Here is a 22,632-nt window from a genome sequence, read left to right as displayed (position 1 = left end):
ATGACTACATATGGCTAAGGTCATTGGGGAGTTTCTGCATTTTCTAGCAAAGGCAGTCTGTACAATGGGGGGTGCGAAAGCTCCCGTTTGTAAGTCTTTGGTGGCAGTTTTGGCAGATGAGGGCTTGAATTCTGCCTTGGTGGAACAGGGGGAGCTGGAGGATGAGCAAGATTATTCTGACTAGAACTGAGCACATAGCATCGACGTGGTACCCTTGGAGAGGGTGTGCTAGGAGGAGTGCTTGGCGAATTTGGACACGTACTAATGTCTCTGAGCCCGTCTGAATCTCTGTGAAGATGCCCCAGTGGAGGTGGCTGAAGATTAAATGGACAGTTTATAAAGTGTTCTGGAGGCCGAAGGGGAACCGGTGGAGGGGTATCAGGAAGAGGATCTCTTGGTGGTGGTGGAGGTGGACTATGCAGAGGCCCATCAAATGCACCAGTAGGAACAGGAACTCTGGGTTTTACCTTGGGAGGAGGAGGCTGTCTCGGTGGAATAGCAGGAGGATCATCATCAGATTTCATATTTCCCTCAAAAAAAATAAAATAAAATAAATTATACCTCTATTCTCCTGGAAAATTAAAAAAAATTTTAAGTCTGAAAAATTCTTATGTATCAAGTTAAATTCAGATAAACTAATCTGAGTTAATTATCAGATTATGAGTGCTCCTAGTTTAATTCAGGGCTGGGTTTAATATTTTTATATATGAGATGTTTTAATTTAAGTCTTAGAACATAACTCTTTATCTTGCTTTGTGTATACATTTCAGAAATTTATGTATTTTAATTATAATAGGTAAGTGACAATTTATTGCTTTATAGACATGAAAGGACATGATGTCAAGAGGATTTTAATGTCTAGCTTCTGCTTACTGGGCATCTACTGCTCCTTTCTTCAATGAGGCTTAGAGCAGTAGATCTCAAAGTGTGATCCAGGGACCAACAGCATCAGTACCAGTAGGGAACTTGTTAGAAAAGCAAATTCTTGGGCCCCATCCTAGACCTACTGAATCAGAAACTCTGGAGGTGGGGCTCCACAATCTGATTTTACCAAGCCTTTTAGGTAATTCTGAGGCACCCTTAAAATTTTGAGAAGCATTAGTTGAAAGTTTGAAGAATGCTTGGAATACTACTAAAGATTTTTTCCACCTGTACCAGAAAGAAAATGTACTTCCAGCCTCTTTTTCATTTTTAGTTTTTGAGACGGAGTCTTGTTCTGTCGCCTAGGCTGGAGTGCTATGGTGCAATCTTGGCTCACTGCAACCTACCTCCACCTCCCAGGTTCAAGTGATTCTCCTGCCTTAGCCTCTTGAAGTAGCTGGGATTACAGGTGCCCACCACCATGTCCGGCTAATTTTTGTATTTTTTGTAGAGACAGGGTTTCACCATATTGGCTAGGCTGGTCTTGAACTCCTGACTTCAGGTGATCTGCCTGCCTCAGCCTCCCAACCAGTTTTTTTTTTTTTTTTTTGAGACAGAGTTTTGCAATTGTTGCCCAGGCTGGAGTCCAGTGGCACAATCCTGGCTCACTGCAACTTCCACCTCCCAGGTTCAAGTGCTTCTCCTGCCTCAGCCTCCCCAGTAGCTGGAATCAGAGGCACCTGCCACCACACCCAGCTAATTTTTTGTATTTTTAGTAGAGATGGGGTTTCATCATGTTGACCAGGCTGGTCTCGAACTCCTGATCTCAGGTGATCTACCTGCCTCATCCTCCCAAAGTGCTGGGATTACAGGCATGAGACACCGCGCCTGGCCCAGCCTCTTATTTAGAAAAGGTTTTTATAAGGATTAAACAACTAAAAGTATTTTTCAAATATAACAACCCAAATGTTGAAAAACCATAAATGGTAGCCAAAGTATAATTCACAGACTCTTTATAATACTGGGCATTATTTTGAAGATTCACAACTTTGAATAAGTTGGAGTAAAGTCCTGTTGATTACCTTGGAATTTGAAGCATCATGATCAAACTTTTTTCGAGGAGGAAGAGGAGGAGGAATCAGGGGCTCTTCACTTAGTTTATGTAAACTACCACATGAACTAAAGAAAGACTCTGGGGGAGAAAAAGACTAGTTTAACCACAATTCACAGTATAATTATAAGATAAACCTTTATCACAGCTTGTGGTAGATGCTTCTACTATGGCATTTGGCAGACTATCAACTATTGGTTTATCTATCTTCCCCATTAAATTGTAAGCTTTCTGAGGGCAGTGTGTATTTATTTCTGTATCTTCAGCACCTACCACAGTGCCTGGGGCATGATGAGTACTTTAGCTAAATGAAGATATACTATTTAATTATGATTAATGAGATTCTGCTCCCTGAAAAGTCCTTCACAAATCAAAACATGTCTAAATATACTGTAGTAATTTCTAAAGAAAGACCATCCTAATCAGAGACCATATATTTTTGAAGCAGCTACGATTGGGCACATCACCACACAGGTAATAAAACCCTCCATATAGGAGCCCATAAGGTAGTGTTATATCACGTAACTCTTTGTCTTTGCAAATCTCTCATTGATAATGTACACGTTATATAACCACATTAAAGGAAATTTACAAAATGATAAATGACAGGAAAATACTCCTAAACAGATCAACCAGACATATAATAATTACTATCTTCATTTTTACTTTTTCTATAGTTCAACTTCCCATTTGATCTCTCTATATTCACACTGTTGTTACAAAGGCAGTAACTATGTCGTATTTGTCATTATACTGAGATCGGGCACACAGGAGCTAACTGGGAAAGAAGTTGATGAGTTTAACCTTAAACACTCTAACTGAACTGCTTATGAGACATCCAAGTAGATATGTCAAACTAATTATTCTGTGTCAAAAATTGCTATCCCGATCATGTGGCTCTGCAGTTACCTCTGGGCGGGGGGTGGGGAAGGGCATCCTGTTGGCTCAGGGGGAAACAGCTGATACAAAAGGTATGCTTATGAGGTTGGCAGATGGTGAGGGGAGGTTAGGCAGAGGATGTTCCTCAGACCTGCCAGCATTGTTTGTCTGGTCTTTGGGAGAACTCCTCTCGGTGGTGGTACATCTGTCCCATTTGGTTTAGTTGGCCAATCCTGCCCAGGGCACCCCAATTCAAGCCAAGGAGTAGGCATGGGACTCACTTTCTTAACATGATCAGATTTTTATCTACCTCTCTTTCATGCAAGTAGCCATTTTTTTAGGGAAAGCGAACCTGACCCCTTAGCTCCAGGGATGGGGCCTAATTCGTATAAATCAATCAGAGTAATCCCATTCCTTTAGCCAGAGTGATGAGTTTAACTGTAGGTATGTGACCTAATTCAGACCAGTGAAATCTAAAAGGAGATTTTCTGGGGGCTAATGGAAAGGAAGTTCCTTGCTCTTTTTTGGAAAAGCATTGCCATACTGTCTTGTCTGTACTTCTCTCTATATATAATTTGACTGAACAAAGAAACACACAACCTTTACTGCTCTTGCCAGTTATGATTTTGAGGGAAAACAGCTTTAGATCAAGCTGATAATCTGGACAAAACAATGAAGAGTCAAAAAGAACCCTGGTCTTTAATTACATCTTCGAGTGACTGAATCAACCAGTCTTAAAGCAGCCTTCCTCTAGGCTTCCAAGTATGTCTGAGTGTTTTCTTATTGTTTAAGCCAGTCTTAGGTGGTAACAGATGCACACACTCATGGAAGCAGATGATATGTGAATGATGGGAAGGCTATGAGAGTTTTGAATCTGGGTCTGACTCTACAGTCACCACTTAACTAGTATATTTCTCCATAGTAGGCAATCAATAACCCTTGCAGAAGTGTGAATGTAATTTAATTTTCTATCAAGAGCATTTCCCTACAAGACTACAGTTTTTATGAACTTTTTTAGTGCCTGCAGTTATTCCAAACTGGTGAATATAGTAGAATTTACTAAACAATTTCTATTATGTTAGTTATCTAAGTTAATTCTAATTTTCTGCCATTCATTCATTCAACAGTTATTGGGCACCTGCTAATACTGTCATGCACTGTCTGAAGCACTAGCAATATAACCGTGAACAAAATGCAAAAATTCATGTCCTTATGGAACTTCTAATCTAGGTTAGGGAAAGATGAGTACAAGTATAATGCCTATAAATTATTAGAAGTATTTGGTTGGAAAGGGGTATAGAAAGAGGTGTGAGGGGAGCAATATAAATAGGGTGATTAGGGAAGGCTTCACTAAGGTAACACAACCTGAAGGTGGTAAGGGAGCAGGCTGTGAGGCCAAATGGCTGAAGAGTATTATAAGTAGCAGGAATGGCAAGAGCAAAGCATTGATGCAATAATGTGTCTATTATGTTAAGGCAGACTGACTGAAGGGGGAAAATAAGTGATGAGGTCTGACAGATCAAACAAACCCAAACTGTGTAGAGCCTGTGGGTTCTTTAAAGGAACCGGCTTTCACTCTGAGTGAGATGGAGAGCCACCAGAGGGCTTTTTTTTTTTTTTTTTTTTGAGATGGAGTTTCACTCTTGTTGCCCAGGCTGGAGAGCAATGGTGTGATCTCGGCTCACTGCAACCTCTGCCTCCCGGGTTCAAGCAATTCTCCTGCTTCAGCCTCCCGAGTAGCTGGGATTACAGGCGCCTGCAACCAGGCCCAGCTAATTTTTGTATTGTTAGTAGAGACGGGGTTTCACCATGTTGGCCAGGCTGGTCTCAAACTCCCAACCTCAGGTGATCACCCACCTCAGCCTCCCAAAGTGCTGGGATTACAGGGGTGAGCCACCGCATGCTATACTAAAAACATACTAAAGTGGAGAAGATAAGAAGTTAGGATGCTTACTGTAATAAACAAGGTAAAAGTTATGGTGGCTTGGACCAGGGTGGCAGCAGTGGAGATGGTGAAAAATTGTTAGATTCTGGATAAATTTTGAGAGTAGTCAAGATTTGTTGATAGGTCACATTTGGGGTGTGAGAAAGAGAAGTAAAAGATACTTCTATTATAGTATTTTTAGCCTAAGGATCTGGATGCTTGTAATTAGAATTGAGATGAGGATGCAGTGAGAGGAACAACTTTGGAGCAGATAATAAGAAGCTCAGTTTCAGAGAGGTTAAGTTTGAGATTCCTATAAAGATATCCAACTGGAGATGTTAAATGGGTCATTAAATATATGAGTCTAGAAGTCAGAAGAGAGGTTCTGGCTAGAGATAAAAACTTGGGAATTATCATCATGTAAATGATACAAGACTGAACAACCAAGTGAGTGAGAGAGGTCCAGAAACTGAGTCCTAAGGCCTTCCAATGTCAACAGTTTGGGAAGGTGAGGAGGAACCAGCAAGAAAGACCAAGGAGCAACAAGTGAAGTGGAAGAAAAGACAAGAGAGTGGGATGAATCTTCATGCATGTGACTTTTTCCAAAAATTTATTGGGTATTTTGTATAAATAAAGGCAGAAGTTTTGTCTTTCTTGTTTGCCACCGAATCTCTTGTGCTTAGCAGAGTAGCTGGTACAAATTAAGTATTCAATTATCTGCTGAATCAGTAACATCAGAGGGTGTGAACATCTTTATGGTTTGATATGTTGTATTCAGATTGCTTTCCAAAAGGGTTATACTAATATACCAGTTTACATGGGGATAAGTAATGTACCTTTTACCATAGGCTTGCTCACAATAAAAAACAAACAAAAACAAATAAATGAAAAAACACATTAATTCAAAAGACTAAAATGGCAACTCACTATTGTGTAAAATTCTTCGGATTTCTAATGATGCTGAACTATCTATAATTACCTATGTTCCTTACAAGATATACTTCCTTTGATGTGAAGTACCCATCTTCATTGTGAATGGAGTCTTGCCTTTTTTCTCATTTCTACTGAGTACTTTTCACACTTACTATAAATATGTTATTTCTTTCTTTGGGGATTTATTTTAGAACATTCAGAATTTATGCAGTTATTCTCAATTTTCTATTAAATTTCAAAATGTAAAATTTTCTTTTATGGAAAATGTGTTTTACTATCATTCCAAACAACGTCCAGAATTCTTACTTCTACAATGGCAGTGTTATGGGTTGAACTGTGTTCCCCCAAAAGATATGATGAAGTCCCATAACCTACTACCTATAATTGTGACCTTATTTGGAATATAGTCTTTGCAGATGTAATGAAGTTAGGATGAGGTCATTAAAATGGGTCCAAATCCACTATGACATGACCAGTGTTTTTTTAAGAAGAGGAGAAGAAATAAAGAAACATACTGTGACAAGACAGCCATATGACAATGGAGGCAAAGATTGAAGTGATGCATCTACAAATCAGGATATGCCAAGGATTGCAGCAAATGCCAGAAGCTAGAAGAAGCAAGGAAGGATTCTCTCCTCCAAGTTTCAGAGTCAACATGGCCCTGCCAACATCTTGATTTTGGATTTCTGGCCTTCAGAACTGTGGAACAATACATTTTGCTCTTTTAAGCTACTCAGTTTGTGGTGCTTTGTTATGACAGTATTAAGAAATTAATAGTGTAATGACATCTCCACCACAGAACAACAAGAAAAATAAGAAATATCAATAAACTTCAATAAAGCCAGGAAATACATGAAGCTGAAGCTTTAATTCATGAAGGTAGATTATAATGTATATGGAGACAGATGGAGGAAGATGAAACCCAAATGTCTGCAGAGAGTAATACTGACAAACAGCAGCAAATTTGCCCCCACAGAACCAAATAAGGATTCAGGAGCTAAAGGCATTTGGTACAAAGGAAGGCACGGGCATGAAAACAGAAGACTTAAAGGTTAAGTCTAGATAACGGGCAGTTAGAACCCCATTCTCCTCTCCCCTACCTAGTAAGGTCAGGCAATGACCTAACTCCCACCTCTGTAGGAGACTGGCAGTTTTATTCTCCAGAGAATCTAAACCCCAGACTTGGGATACTAGTCTGAGCTGAAAACACAGATATCCATACTACATGGCGAGACTACCCCAGGCAGAAGATTCAAAGATCCTTCTTTAGAGAAACTAAACATTCCTAGAGAAAATGCCTATAGATTCTAACATTTGGGGATTTCCTAAGTAAAAAGTTATCATTCCATCATTCTACAGTGAAACCCACAAGTCAATAAGTGCCCATGGATATAGATATAGCACTTCCCATCAGTTTCCCCCTCTTTCGAAAATATGAAGAGAAATACTACTAGACAAGAAAGGAAAGCCTCCAATATGAAAGACAAGAGACTACAACTAATACAAGAAAGAAGATCAGAAAAGAGACACCAGAAACAAAACAATTTTTTTTTCAAAAATAATATAATTACCCATCATCTCAAATATTCATCATTTCTTTGTGGTGAGAACATTTAAAATCTTCTCTTTTATCTATTCAGAAATATATATTAGTATTAACTATAGTCACTGAAACTGCATCCATTGACCAAAGTCTCCCCTTTCCCGGTACAACCCTGTCCAGCCACTGGATATGAGACTTAGCTGATTTGATCATTCCACAATGTATACATGTATCAAAACATCAGATTGTACCCTATAAACATATACAATTATCTGTCAATTAAAAATAAAATTTAAAAATACTATAATTATCCTAAGAGAGATAGGAGAAGACAGTGCATCCATGAAATTAGAATAGGATGCTATTAAAAAAAGGGAATTGAGAATTCTTAGAAATTCAAAATTATGACAGATGAAAAAAATAAGTAGAAGAGCTCAAAGATAAAGTGAGGAAATCTTCCAGAAAACAGAACAAGAAGACAAAGAGATGGACAAGTGGTGATAAAAGACAAGAAAATTGGAGGACCAATCTAGGATGTATGAGAATAAGAAAAAGGAGCTCCGCAAAAGGAGTCAGAGAATATGCTGGGGGAAAAATTATTACCAAAGCAATAGGAAACATTTTCTGGAAATCAAATACTCGAATCTCTAAATTTAAAGGGCTCATTAAGTAGATGGCAAAATGAAAAAAAAAAAAAAAAAACCCACATCAAAGCAATTCACTGTGAAGTTGTACATTATTAATACAGAGAATGCCTTAAAAGTTTCTTCAACATAGTGTGGCAGAGCCTACTGCTTCCCAGTACACGTTTCCCTTTTTCCTTTTAGTAATAGGATCCCACGAATTTTGGCAAGGCAAATGGCTTCCAAGTTAGAGACATTTCTTAGCCTCCTTTGTAGCTAAGAAGGTCTGCATGACTAAGTTTTAGGAAGACAGCAAAAGTGATATATGCAACTCCCAGATCTTGTTTTTTTTTCTTTTTTTGAGATGGAGTCTCTCTGTCGCCCCAGGCTGGAGTGCAATGACATTATCTTTGATCACTGAAACCTCCACCTCCCTGGTTCAAGCAATTATCCTGTCTCAGCCTCCTGAGTAGCTGGGACTACAGGTGCATGCCACTATGTCCAGCTAATTTTTGTATTTTTAGTAGAGATGGCATTTCACCATGTTGGTCAGGCTGGTCTCAAACTCCTGACCTCAGGTGATCTGTCCGCCTCGGCCTCCCAAAGTGCTGGGATTACAGGTGTGAGCCACCGCACCTGGCCCAGATCATGTTTTTGCAACAAAGCTCCTTGCCCTCCATCTTCCTGCTAGCCAAAAAATGGTAACAACTACAGCAGGTACTCAAGACAAGAGATGGAAGTCGTATCTTGAGAATTCTGAATTGCCCTGCTTAGCTGGAAAACCCAGTGGAGCAGAGTTTCCTACTTGGTCTGGCTATTGTGAGGAATAAACTTCTATTTCATTTAAGGCTCTGTATATTTGGGTCCCTTTGCTACTGTAGGTATGCTGTAGGTATTAGAAAAAAAAAAAAGTTGAAACTGTAGGGTCATTGAGAGTTGAAACTGTAGGGTCATTGAGAGAAAGATATTTGTCTATTTCATTCACTGCTATCACTGTCACACCTAGAATAGTGCCTGCATATATCAGGCATTTAAAAATTATGTACTGAGTGAATAAATGAATAGTATTAGACTTTTCAGCAGGAATTATGAAAGGTAGAAGACCGTGGAGGAAAATGCCTTCAAGATTGAGTCAAATTACTTTTTACATTCTATATCCAGCTAAACTATTAACAATTAAACATCTAATAGGCTTCCACAAAAGAAAACAAACAAAAAAAGGTGTAATAGGTTTCCATATACACAAGAACTTAAAAAGTTTAGGTCTTATGTATTATCTTTTCTCACGTAGCTACTAAAGGAGCTACTCCTATCAAAATCAGGGAGCACATCAAGAAAGAAGATGAGGAATCAAAAAACAAGGATCCAACACAGGAGGGAGGCAAAGGGAACTTCTAGAATGACAATGAAAGAAAGTTCTAGGATGACAGCAGGTTCAATACCTGAGTAGCAACTAGTCCAAACTGGAGCAGGGGTACAAAAAGGCACCAGGACGGAAGATTCCAGGAAAGAAAGAAGGGAAAGGGAAAGGGAAATAAAAGAAAAGGGAGAACCCTGTTAGGTTCCCTGATTGGCCTGACTTTATGGAAAACTGCTGTGAAAGGGCGTGGAAAGGTGCTAAACAAACATACAAACAAACCTAAACAAACACACAAACAAACCTAAACACTGAGGCAATTATTAACTCCAGGAAACAGAGCTATACAAGTAAGCAAGCATAGCAGTGAATAATACTTGCCCCAAATGTGGTAAGTATAGACAGGGTAGAGCATGAAATTCTCATCCACCATAATAGGAGATCAGTAAACATTGTCTAAAATTAATGACTCAAGAGAGAATATAAAAACATCATTTAGAAATGTGGAAGTGTCCTTGGAGAAAAGGAGTGGGGAGACTTGAGGTAGAGAACCATTGTTAATTTCATTTTAAGTGTTTCAGTGCTATTTCCCTTTTAAATTCTATTAATATGTCACTTTGATAAAAAAATTTTTTCGGTAGGAAGGACAGGGTCTTGCTATGTTGCCCAGGCTAGTCTTGAATTCCTATGTTGCCCTGGCCTCAAGTGATCCTCCTGCCTCAGCCTCCCAAAGTGCTGGGATTACAGGTATGAGCCACTGCATGGCCAGATAAAATTTTTTTAAACTAAAATTAAATATAAAATTAAACATTTAAAAGACTAACCTTATTTTTCTCATAAGATAGGGAACCTTGCTACTATGTATTTTACTATGCTCGGAGCAGATGTTCTCTAGATTGGGAGAATTATACCCAAAGGTGCTGTGTTCATTTTTGGGTTTTGTTTTAAACAAATGACCACAGTGAGAAAGTTAACAGCATTAAAAGTTGTAAATTATGAAATAATTAGGAATGATAGACTAGTACTAAAAATACTACTTTAATTAAATAAGATGATATAAAAAAATAAGTGATTGAGGATATCCTGGGAACCTGATAAACATTTAGTATATTATTCCCAGGGAAAAATGATTTGAAAAGGTTAAGGAAAAAAGACAACTGACATGAAATTACTATTCCAGGCCGGGCGCGGTGGCTCAAGCCTGTAATCCCAGCACTTTGGGAGGCCGAGACGGGTGGATCACGAGGTCAGGAGATCGAGACCATCCTGGTCTACACGGTGAAACCCCGTCTCTACTAAAAAATACAAAAAACTAGCCGGGCGAGATGGCGGGCGCCTGTAGTCCCAGCTACTCGGGAGGCTGAGGCAGGAGAATGGCGTAAACCCGGGAGGCGGAGCTTGCAGTGAGCCGAGATCGCGCCACTGCACTCCAGCCTGGGTGACAGAGCTAGACTCCATCTCAAAAAAAAAAAAAAAAAAAAAAAAAAAAAAAAAAAGAAATTACTATTCCTTCTATGCTAAGCAATATTTTAGGTGTTCTTTTTTTTTTTTGAGATGGAGTCTCACTCTGTTGCCCAGGCTGGAGTGCAGTGGCCTGATCTCGGCTCACCACAACCTCCGCCTCCTGGGTTCAAGCAATTCTCCTGCCTCAGCCTCCCAAGTAGCTGGGACTACAGGCGTGAGCCACCATACCCAACTAATTTTTGTAATTTTTTAGTAGAGATGGGGTTTCACTATGTTGGCCAGGCTGGTCTTGAACTCCTGACCTCATGATCTGCCTGACTTGGCCTCCCAAAGTGCTGGGACTACAGACGTAAGCCACTGTACTGGGCTAGGTGTTCTATATAGTTATTTCATTTGATCCTTAACAAGTGTGGGGAAGGTAAGTAATTTCTTTAAGGCCATACAGCCCTTAGAACAGATCATAAAAAATGATGAAAATAAACTATAGTGAAGTTTAAGTAGTACACAGTTGTAAGCAAATAATTAAATTTATTTATAACTTTTCTTATTCTTTAATATTGCCAAAACCCAAAATAAATATAAATTTAATCAACCAGATTATTATCTTTACAGTCATTTCATTAGAATCAACTTAAATCTTACTTACTTGAATGTGGCAAAAGCACTGGAGCAAAGATGCTATTGCTGCCTATTGGAATAAGAAAAATTAATTTGAAAAGGAAGGTAACATGTATGGTATTATTTTTTAATTATTTCCATAAATAATATGTAATACATAGTGCAGAATTTTATCATAATCTTTTGCCATGTTTTTTAAAAAATTAACCCAGAACCTTCTGCACCTAGAATGGTTTTCCTTTTTAGCATTAAGTAGTTCCCCCTCTATCACAGAACTTATCTACTTGTTTTCTTACCCATCACGTATTGCTCCCTTTAGACTGGTAGTGGGACCCAAAAGGTATTGAATAAATCTTTGTTGAATGAATTAGAAGATAATATTCATCAACAATGCACAAATTATGCTTTACTTCTTGTATTAATCACTACTTTCATATGTAGATGTCGCTTTTCACACTAACATAGTTTGTAAAGGATTCTATAGTTCCCTAATTAAAATGATAAGAATTATCTGAGACACAGGATTCCTTTTTTACCAAATGGTTTACATCAAATACTTACCACAGGAGCTGTTGAGATCCACATCTAAAAATACACTAAGGTCTGAAGAAGCAGATACTGGTGGAGTAGATGGTGTATTTGGAGAAGTTGGTGCTGACACTGTTGATTCCAGCTCAGTTTCAGCAATCCGACTAAAGCTTATTTTACATGGTTCTCTTTCTAATGGTGTTGGGTGACCTCGTAAAGTACCTGAGGTAGAGCCATGTCGGCCTGTGTTAGGCCTTATTCCAGGAGATTTCAAGGAGAAAGTTGATTTTCTAGGCTGGGAAAAGCAAACATGATTAATGTCACAAATTTGCATAGACAGCATTCTGTTTCTGTGACTTAGAGCTACCTTATTAGTCTTATTAGTTCTTAAGCATACAGTTCTTAAGCGTGCAGTCCTTCAGTCTGCAATGACAGCCTTTATCATTCTAGTAGAATCTTCTGGATTTGACTGGCTTAATTTTAAAATGAATTTGAATATAAGTAAGTCTCTTTTCAGCGCTGCAGAAAAAAAATTCTTGAAAATTTATGTGAAAATCACATTTCGCGCCTAAAACATACGAACCTAAACTTCTCTTTGAAAATATCTATATAAATTTTACAAACATTTACTGGGAACATAATTTATGAAACATGCTACATGCTTCAGAAAAAAAAAAAGATCATTTTTTTCCTCTTCCTATACTAAATGATCAACCTCTACATTGGTGCTTAATCATCTTTGGAGAAAATTCCTATCATTGTCCCCCACCCTCACCTCTGTCCCATTTTTCAAGTTCTGGCAGGCAGTAATCGAATAAAAAACACCGAACTCAGACCAGAAAACTTGAGTTAAGATCTCAACTGTGCCAATATCTAGCTTTGCAGCCTTGAAAAACTTATTTAACCCCTTGGAATCTCACCAATTTCCTTTGTAAAATGAGAGTAAGATCTACGAGGGGTTTTCAAAAACTGCATGGCAAATGTCTATTATGAAATAACTATGTATGACTTTCATTTTTTTCCATCAAAAAATAAACTCATACTAACTAATTATAACATGTCTGAACAGTACCTAGTTTGAGATACTAAGAAGGATAACACATCAGTTTGTAAAGAATCCCTATCAGAGGAACATGAATTCTGCTAAAATTGAAGCAAGAACAAATACCAAATTTATGATGATGCTTGGGTGGAAGAATGGGGAAATCATTAATATTTTATGAAAAGTTTATGGGGACAATGCCCCAAAGAAATCAGCCGTTTACAAATTGATAACTTATTTTAACAAGGGATGAGATGATATGGAAGATAAAGCCAATGGTGGCAGATCATCAACATCAATTTCTGAGGAAAAAATTAATCTAATTCCTGCTCTAATTGAAGAGGACTGATGATGAACAACAGAAACAATAGCCAACACCACAGATATCTCAGCTGGTTCAGCTTACACAATTCTGACTGAAAAATTAAAGTTGAACAAACTTTCCACTAGATGGATGGCAAAACCATTGCACCCAGATCAGCTGCAGACAAGAGCAGAGCTTTCAATAGAAATGTTAAATAAGTGGGATCAAGACCCTGAAGCATTTCTTTGAAAAACTGTTAACAGGAAATGAAACATGGCTTCCCAGTATCATCCTGAAGACAAAGCACAATGCAAGCAATGGCTACCAAGAGGTGGAAGTGGTCCAGTCAAAGCAAAACCAAATCAGTCAAGAGCAAAGGTTGGCCAAGCACCGTGGCTCATACCTATAATCCTAGCACCTTGGGATGCTGAGGCAGGAGGATCATTTAAGGCCAGGGGTTTGAGACCAGCCTGGGCAGTATAGCAAGACTCTGTCTCCATTTTTTTTTTTTTTTTTTTTGAGATGGAGTCTTGCTCTGTCGCCCAGGCTGGAGTGCAGTGGCCGGATCTCAGCTCACTGCAAGCTCCGCCTCCCGGGTTTACGCCATTCTCCTGCCTCAGCCTCCGGAGTAGCTGGGACTACAGGCGCCCGCCACCTCGCCCAGCTAGTTTTTTGTATTTTTAGTAGAGACGGGGTTTCACCGTGTTAGCCAGGATGGTCTCAATCTCCTGACGTCGTGATCCACCCGTCTCGGCCTCCCAAAGTGCTGGGATTACAGGCTTGAGCCACTGCGCCCAGTCTTTTTTTTTTTTTTTTAAAAAAAGGCCAGGCATGGTGGCTCACACCTCTAATCCCATCACTTTGGGAGGTCGAGGCAGGTGGATCACTTGAGGTCAGGAGTTCAAGACATGCCTGGCCAACATGGTGAAACCTCATCTCTACTAAAAATACAAAAATTAGCCACGCATTGTGGCACACACATGTTATCCCAGTTACTTGGGAGGCCGAGGCAGTAGAATTGTTTGAACCTGGGAGGTGGAGGTGACAATGAGTCGAGACTGCACCACTGTAGTCCAGCCTGGGTGACAGAGCGAGACTCTGTCTCAAGAAAACAAAACAAAAACAAGAACAAAAACAAAACAAAGGTCATGGTAATAGTTTTTTAGGACGCTCAAGGCATTTTTCTTGTTGACTTTGTAGAGGGTCAAAGAACAATAACATCTGTTTACTACGGGATTCTTTTGAGAAAGCTAGCCAAAGCTTTTGCAGAAAAACAACCAGGAAAGCTTCACCAAAGAGACCTTCTCCACCACAACAACGATCCTGCTCATCCCTTTCATTAAACCAGGGCAATTCTTTGAGAGTTTTGATGGGAGATCATTAGGTATCCACTTACAATCTTGACTTGGCTCCTTCTGACTTTTTTGTGTTTCCTAATTATAGAAATATTAAAGGGCAACCGTTTTTCTTCAGTTAATAATGTAAAAGAGACTGCATTGACATGGTTAAATTCCCAGGATCTTTAGCTTTTTGGGAATGGACAAAATGGTTGGTATTAGCACTTACAAAAGTGTCCTGAACTTGATGAAGTTTATGTTGGAAAATAAACTTTATATTTTTTAATTCCATCAAAAAATGTATCTTTTCATTCCATGTTTCCATAAACTTTTTTTCATTCTTTTCTTTTTTTTTTTTTTAGATGGGGTCTCACTCTGTCACCCACGTTGGAGTGAAGTGGAGTGATCTTGGCTCTCTGCAACCTCTGCCCCACAGGTGTGCACCACCATGTCTGGCAAATTTTTTTTGTATTTTTGGTAGAGAAGGGATTACAGGCGTGAGCCACCACGCCCGGCCTCTATGAACTTTTTGAAGTCCCCTCATATATCACACAATTGTGAAGATGAGATATCATGAAACTACCTGACTTCCTGCTTCACTCAAAGTTGGTTTGTGTTTTTATTTCCTTCTATATCTTGCTTCACTTTTAGCTACTTAGAATTCGTCTTCTACTACTTCTGTTGCCACTGCAAACTCCTGCAGTAACTGGAAACTGTAGCATCAAATTCTAGTGACAGAGGTGGGTTCCAGAGGCAACTATGGACCATGGAGCCCAAATGGCAGAAGTCATATCAAGTCACAAGAACCAAAATATATTTGCTTACTCCTTCCCAGGTCTTTTCATTTTTTTTGTTCCATTCAGCTACCTATTAAGTTCTCACTTTCTCACACCTTTTTGTGTTATTTTAGGAGAGATCATAAGTAGACACATAAATAAGCAGTACTAAGATAAGGCATAAACCAGATTTTATCAAAAGGCTGACATTTCCCCCACAGTATATGTAATTTTAGAAATAATATATTACTGCAAACAAAACACCTATGAACAGCCATTCAACTACATTTTTAAGATAACAGGTTGTTAAACATTGAAAATAATATTTTTAAAAACAGAACACTTGCTTCCAAAATTAAAAAAGACTTACAAATCGAGGTGGCTGTTTGCAGTTTCGAGGTTCAATTTCTAGTGACTTGTTGAACAAATAATCTGTAAACTCTTTTTCAGATGCATTTCCCATGGGGTTAAGGTTTTCAAAGAATCTCTGCAATTAAATATCACAAGTGCATATACAATAAGTATATATTTTAGATCTTATTAAAATAAGATCTCATTAAAATTTTTTGCTGAAAATTACTTCATTATTTAATGCTAAAAAATTAACACATTAAGAGATGACAATATCTGAAGAGTTCACAAGTGTTGCTTATTCCAATCTCTTTACTTCTGAATAAGATTATATAATTTCTGTGGAAGTTATATTCTAGTCTTAAAGTTCTATTAAGAATATGAGTTTTCATTTATTATCATTTTAATGGCTCAGTAGCAGCACTACTTATTCCTTAGGAAACTTTATTCCTACTCATTGTAACAAATGACCATCACCAGAAAGCTACCAAAAGTGTTTAGAACAAAATTATGGTTATAATCCACAATGAAGTTTTGATAATCAGAAAAAAAGTGGAGATAAATTAGATTAAGGTCTGTTAATCCAATTTATAGATCATTCTTGATCATTTAGAATTATTCTGGAAATTTCTTTTACTTTAAAAGTAGTCATTTAAATTACTTTAAAAGTAATTTCAAGAATGATTATAGGCCGGGCACGGTAGCTCACGCCTGTAATCCCACCACTTTGGGAGGCTGAGGTGAGTGGATCACCTGAGGTAGGGAGTTCGAGACCAGCCTGACCAACAGGGAGAAACCCCATGTCTACTAAAAATACAAAATTAGCTGGGCGTGGTGGAGCATGGCTGTAATCCCAGCTACTCAGGAGGCTGAGACAGGAAAATCACTTGAACTCAGGAGGCAGAGGTTGAATGAGCCGAGATCATGTCACTGCACTCCAGCCTGGGCAACAAGAGCGAGACTCCGTCTCAAAAAAAAAAAGAAAAAGAATGATTATAAACTTAAACCTATCTGTGCTAACTTCTAGTATAAAAAATGTTTTTATCTGAGACAAGTCATGATGGCTTACACCTGTAATCCTAGCAGTTTGGGAGGCTGAGGCTGGGGCCACTGCTTAAGCCCAGGAATTTGAGACCAGCCTGGGCAATATAGTGAGACCTCTCCTCTTAAAAAAAACCTAATAAATAAAATTTTAAAAATTCTGCCTTTATCAAAAAGTATTTTAAGCTTAAATTTAAGTTTTAACGTAGAAAATTTAGGTGATTCAGCACTGCCAAAAAAGGAGAAAAAAAGAAAAAGAAACAGTAATCTTACAAACCAGAAATATCATTGTTTACATTTAAATATTAGACTATCTTCCAATTATTTTACTGTGCATGTATATGCATATATATGTATTTACAATTATTAATATATATATATTTTCCTGAAAAACTGGAATATCAATTTTAATCTTTCTGAAGTTTATATTCAATTAACTTTTTTCCATGTGGTTTGCTTTTTTTTTTTTTGAGTCTCACTCAGCCTCCCGAGTAGCTGGGATTATAGGTGTGCGCAACCATGCCCAGCTACTTTTGTATTTTTAGTAGAGACGGGGTTTCACTATGTTAGCCAGGCTGCCCTTGAACCCCCGACCTCAGATGATCTGCCCGCCTTGGCCTCCCAAAGTGCTGGGATTACAGGTATGAGCCACCGCACCCAGCCAGTTTGCTTATTTTACAAAATACAAATTTTAACTCTATAGTATTTAATCAGATGGCTATTTCAGAATGTAATCTCCATATAACTAGTTATCCATATAGGTACTTTCTAATTTTTTGCTATATAACAATTATTTTTATTAACTCCTGTATTATAAATTTTTCTGTACATTTTTTATGATTTCCTTAGAAAAATTCCTTAGCAGAAAATTACTGGATTTAGCTTTATTTAATTCTGAAGTGGTTTAGAAGCATATATTAAAACGGTACTGGGTTTTAGCTTTAGCAGTAGGCGAAATGAGCTTTAAAGTTTCTAGTATAAAATTATTCTCATTTCTCAGGCATTCTGCCAATTTCAAGAAAATTATATTACTCCTTTAACAATACTGAAACAATGTGCTCTCATGTCCAGGTTAGCTAAATTAAATCATATTAGCCAATAGTAATTAAAGGATTTCAGAAAGTCGTAACAGCAGTATTCTTGATATTCTCATCCTTTGCTCTATTTTTAAATATTATTTATTTAAGTATGATTTGTCTACATTTTAAACTTATTTTTAAACTTATTTGTCTACATTTTAAACTTATTTTGACTCAATCATATAGAAAGACATTTCCTCCCAAAAATGCTTTAAATGATGGTAGGAACCCTAGACCACACCACGAACACCAATTAGCAGGTATGTTTCTGAGATATGAATACTAAAAGTACTATTTCAAGTATACCGAATTAAAGTGTAACATTATTCCTGTGGGGGCCGTATTTCCTTAGCCTCTGAAGCCCCACATCACAGAGGGCGGGTTCAATGGTGAGAGGGGATGAAATAGGTCACCATCAGTAGGTTCCCGCCTTTTTTTTTTTTTTTTTTAACAGCAAGTATCTATCTTTTTTTTTTTTTTTTTTTTTTTGAGATGGAGTCTCACTCTGTTGTCTAGGCTGGAGTGCAGTGGCACTATCTCAGTTCTCTGCAACATTTGCCTCCTGGGTCCAAGCGATCCTCCACCTCAGCCTCCCGAGTAGCTGGGATTACAAGCACGTGCCACTACACCCAGAAAATTTTTGTATTTTTAGTGGAGACAGAGTTTCACCATGTGGGCCAGGCTGGTCTCGAACTCCTGACCTCAGGTGATTCGCCCACCTCAGCCCTCAAAGTGCTGGATTTATAGGCACTAGCCACTGTGCCCAACCTATCATTTTTATAAATGGTATGCTTTAGGTGGTCTTTTTCTTAGGACTTCAGGGTACTTTGTTTTGAACTGGGAACAAAGAAGTTACTATCTCATAATCTAGGAGGATGGAAGTAATGGTGGATTTTCACTCAATATGCCCAATCTGCATGCAGACTATGCCTAAAAAGTTTAGCACAATTTTAAATGTGACAGGTGAACTTAATCTGGTCGATAGTTATAAGGTGCTCCCAATTTCAAGTAAGTATAATATAATAACATTCGTTTAACATAAACATAGTATCATAGTTTAATTTACAAGGTCATTTCATATTTTGTAGTACTATAGAATCAATATTACACACTATTGCTCAAAATAGAACATCAATTGAAAGGATGTGAGAAAAATCATCTTCTGCTAGGCATACACATACCACTTTCCTGACCCTTTTCCTGTTTAAACACAGTGTTCTTTTTTTTATTTTTTATTTTTTTATTTTTTTTTTGAGACGGAGTCTCGCTCTGTCGCCCAGGCTGGAGTGCAGTGGCCGGATCTCAGCTCACTGCAAGCTCTGCCTCCCGGGTTTACGCCATTCTCTCGCCTCAGCCTCCCGAGTAGCTGGGACTACAGGCGCCCGCCATCTCGCCCGGCTAATTTTTTGTATTTTTTTAGTAGAGACGGGGTTTCACCGTGTTAGCCAGGATGGTCTCGATCTCCTGACCTCGTGATCCGCCCGTCTCGGCCTCCCAAAGTGCTGGGATTACAGGCTTGAGCCACCGCGCCCGGCCAACACAGTGTTCTTATGAAGAAATGAATTATATATTATTTTGCTACATGTAAAATATCTAAAATGGCTATCAATCAAATCTAGCAGTGATTTTTCTTTTTACTGCATGGACATCATTCTACTTTGTCATTCACTTTTTATGGTGTAGCTCGAACCAACTACAAAAAGAAGCAATACTTTCAAAAGAAAGTACTTAGTAATAATATTAACAACTGCAGATAGTGTAGAATGTCTAATGTTTAACCTGCTATCTACCGATTTTTTTCTATTATTTTCATAGCAAGACAAACAGCATAACATGTAATTATGATATTTCTTATAGGTCATACAAGATCTAAAATTTTTTAAAATTTTAAAATTTTTAATTTTCATGGGTACATTGTAGGTGTATGTATTTGTAGGGTGTATGCGATGTTTTGATACAGGCATGTAATGTAGAATAATCACATCATGAAGAATGAGGCATCCATTCCCTCAAGCATTTATCCTTTGTATTATGAACAATCCAATTATACTCTTATAGTTATTATTTTTTATTTTATTTATTTATTTATTTTGAAACGGAGTCTCCCTCTGTCACCCAGGCTGGAGGCCAGTGGCATGATCTCGGATCACTGCAGCCTCCACCTCCTGGGTTCAAATGATTCTCCTGCCTCAGTCTCCCAAGTAGCTGGGACTACAGGCACCCGCCACCATGCCCGGCTAATTTTTTGTATTTTTAGTAGAGACGGGGTTTCACCATGTTGGTCAGGCTGGTCTCAAACTCTTGACCTCAAGTGGTCCTCCCACCTCAGCCTCCCAAAGTGCTGGGATTACAGGCGTGAGCCACCCATGCCCCGCCGATACTCTTACAGTTATTACTATTATTATTATTATTTTTTTTTTTTTGAGACGGAGTCTCGCTCTGTCACCCGGGCTGGAGTGCAGTGGGCGGATCTCAGCTCACTGCAAGCTCCGCCTCCCGGGTTTACGCCATTCTCTCGCCTCAGCCTCCGAGTAGCTGGGACTACAGGCGCCTGCCACCTCGCCAGGCTAGTTTTTTGTATTTTTTAGTAGAGACGGGGTTTCACCGTGTTAGCCAGGATGGTCTCGATCTCCTGACCTCGTGATCCGCCCGTCTCGGCCTCCCAAAGTGCTGGGATTACAGGCTTGAGCCACCGCGCCCGGCCAACACAGTGTTCTTATGAAGAAATGAATTATATATTATTTTGCTACATGTAAAATATCTAAAATGGCTATCAATCAAATCTAGCAGTGATTTTTCTTTTTACTGCATGGACATCATTCTACTTTGTCATTCACTTTTTATGGTGTAGCTCGAACCAACTACAAAAAGAAGCAATACTTTCAAAAGAAAGTACTTAGTAATAATATTAACAACTGCAGATAGTGTAGAATGTCTAATGTTTAACCTGCTATCTACCGATTTTTTTCTATTATTTTCATAGCAAGACAAACAGCATAACATGTAATTATGATATTTCTTATAGGTCATACAAGATCTAAAATTTTTTTAAAATTTTAAAATTTTTAATTTTCATGGGTACATTGTAGGTGTATGTATTTGTAGGGTGTATGCGATGTTTTGATACAGGCATGTAATGTAGAATAATCACATCATGAAGAATGAGGCATCCATTCCCTCAAGCATTTATCCTTTGTATTATGAACAATCCAATTATACTCTTATAGTTATTATTTTTTATTTTATTTATTTATTTATTTTGAAACGGAGTCTCCCTCTGTCACCCAGGCTGGAGGCCAGTGGCATGATCTCGGATCACTGCAGCCTCCACCTCCTGGGTTCAAATGATTCTCCTGCCTCAGTCTCCCAAGTAGCTGGGACTACAGGCACCCGCCACCATGCCCGGCTAATTTTTTGTATTTTTAGTAGAGACGGGGTTTCACCATGTTGGTCAGGCTGGTCTCAAACTCTTGACCTCAAGTGGTCCTCCCACCTCAGCCTCCCAAAGTGCTGGGATTACAGGCGTGAGCCACCCATGCCCCGCCGATACTCTTACAGTTATTACTATTATTATTATTATTTTTTTTTTTTTGAGACGGAGTCTCGCTCTGTCACCCGGGCTGGAGTGCAGTGGGCGGATCTCAGCTCACTGCAAGCTCCGCCTCCCGGGTTTACGCCATTCTCTTGACTCAGCCTCCCGAGTAGCTGGGACTACAGGCGCCTGCCACCTCGCCAGGCTAGTTTTTTGTATTTTTTAGTAGAGACGGGGTTTCACCATGCTAGCCAGGATGATCTCGATCTCCTGACCTCGTGATCCACCCGTCTCGGCCTCCCAAAGTGCTGGGATTACAGGCTTGAGCCACCGCGCCCGGCCTACTATTATTATTTTGAGACAGAGTCTTACTCTATCACCCAGGCTGGAGTGCAGTGGCGCTATATCGGCTCACTGCAACCTACCCCTCCCAGGCTCAACTGATTCTCCCACCCCAGACTCCTGAGTAGCTAGGACTGCAGGCTCCCAGCACCATGCCCAGCCAATTTTTGGGGGTATTTTTAGTAGAAACGGGGTTTCATTATGCTGCCCAGGCTGGTCTCCAACTCCTGATCTCAAGCGATCTGCCCGCCTCAGCCTCCCAATGTGCTGGGATTACAGGTGTGAGCCATAGTGCCTGGCCTCGTATAGTTACTTTTAAACCTGCAATTAAGTTATTATTGACTATAATCACTGTGTTGTGCGATCCAATAGTATGTCTTATCCATTCTTTTTTTTTTTTTTTTTGTACCCGTTAACATGTTCTCTTTTAAAGATAAGCAAAGAAAATATTTACCCTGATATCTGGTTCTATCCGTAAACAGTAAGGCTGATTCTGATACTGCTGAATTTCTCCAGTAATTTCAGCTACTTTCCTCCTCTTACTGAAATTGATTAAATCTTTCCCTTTCTTTTTTAAAAAATCATTATTCCCTTCTTCGGTCTTCAGAATATTTGTTAAATATATTCCTAGTAAAAAAAAAAAAAAGAATTTAAAGAAAAGTTATTTTAAATTTTATTTAATCAATTATTTGGGGAAAAAACTGATCTAGTAAAGTTGAAAGACATCCTATACTATTCAGCAACTCTACTACTAAAATGTTAAGTCTCTGATAAACAATCATTAACTCTCCATAAAGAATTTTTTAAAGAGACATAATTTAAAATAAAAAGAAAACAAAAGCTACTGGCTTACACAAACAGAAAGGTTGCTAATCTAAGAAATGGCAAATTAAGATTTTCTAAACCCTAATTTCACCAAGAGCAAGTTATGTTAAATCTATTCTAACCAAATGTTTTAATATTTGATTATAAATATTTAATGTCAAG

General features: G+C 38.6%; 1 protein-coding gene across 1 annotated transcript in view; it reads right to left on the bottom strand.

Moving 5' to 3' along the window:
* Positions 1-180: 180 nt before the first annotated feature.
* Positions 181-22,632, bottom strand: part of SOS2 (SOS Ras/Rho guanine nucleotide exchange factor 2) — a 115,762-nt gene continuing 93,310 nt past the window's right edge. Inside the window, 7 exon segments of the mRNA XM_033188088.1 lie at positions 181-439; positions 441-530; positions 1,944-2,053; positions 11,342-11,383; positions 11,875-12,136; positions 15,671-15,787; positions 22,100-22,272. Coding sequence (XP_033043979.1) covers positions 335-439; positions 441-530; positions 1,944-2,053; positions 11,342-11,383; positions 11,875-12,136; positions 15,671-15,787; positions 22,100-22,272 — 899 coding nt within the window. The 3' untranslated portion in view covers positions 181-334.

Source organism: Trachypithecus francoisi, unplaced genomic scaffold (assembly GCF_009764315.1).
Source record: "Trachypithecus francoisi isolate TF-2019V2 unplaced genomic scaffold, Tfra_2.0 Lachesis_group3, whole genome shotgun sequence".
NCBI classification, from domain to species: Eukaryota; Metazoa; Chordata; class Mammalia; order Primates; family Cercopithecidae; genus Trachypithecus; species Trachypithecus francoisi.
The sequence above is the reverse complement of the archived record's forward strand: the minus strand, read 5'-3'. Positions and strand labels throughout refer to the sequence as shown.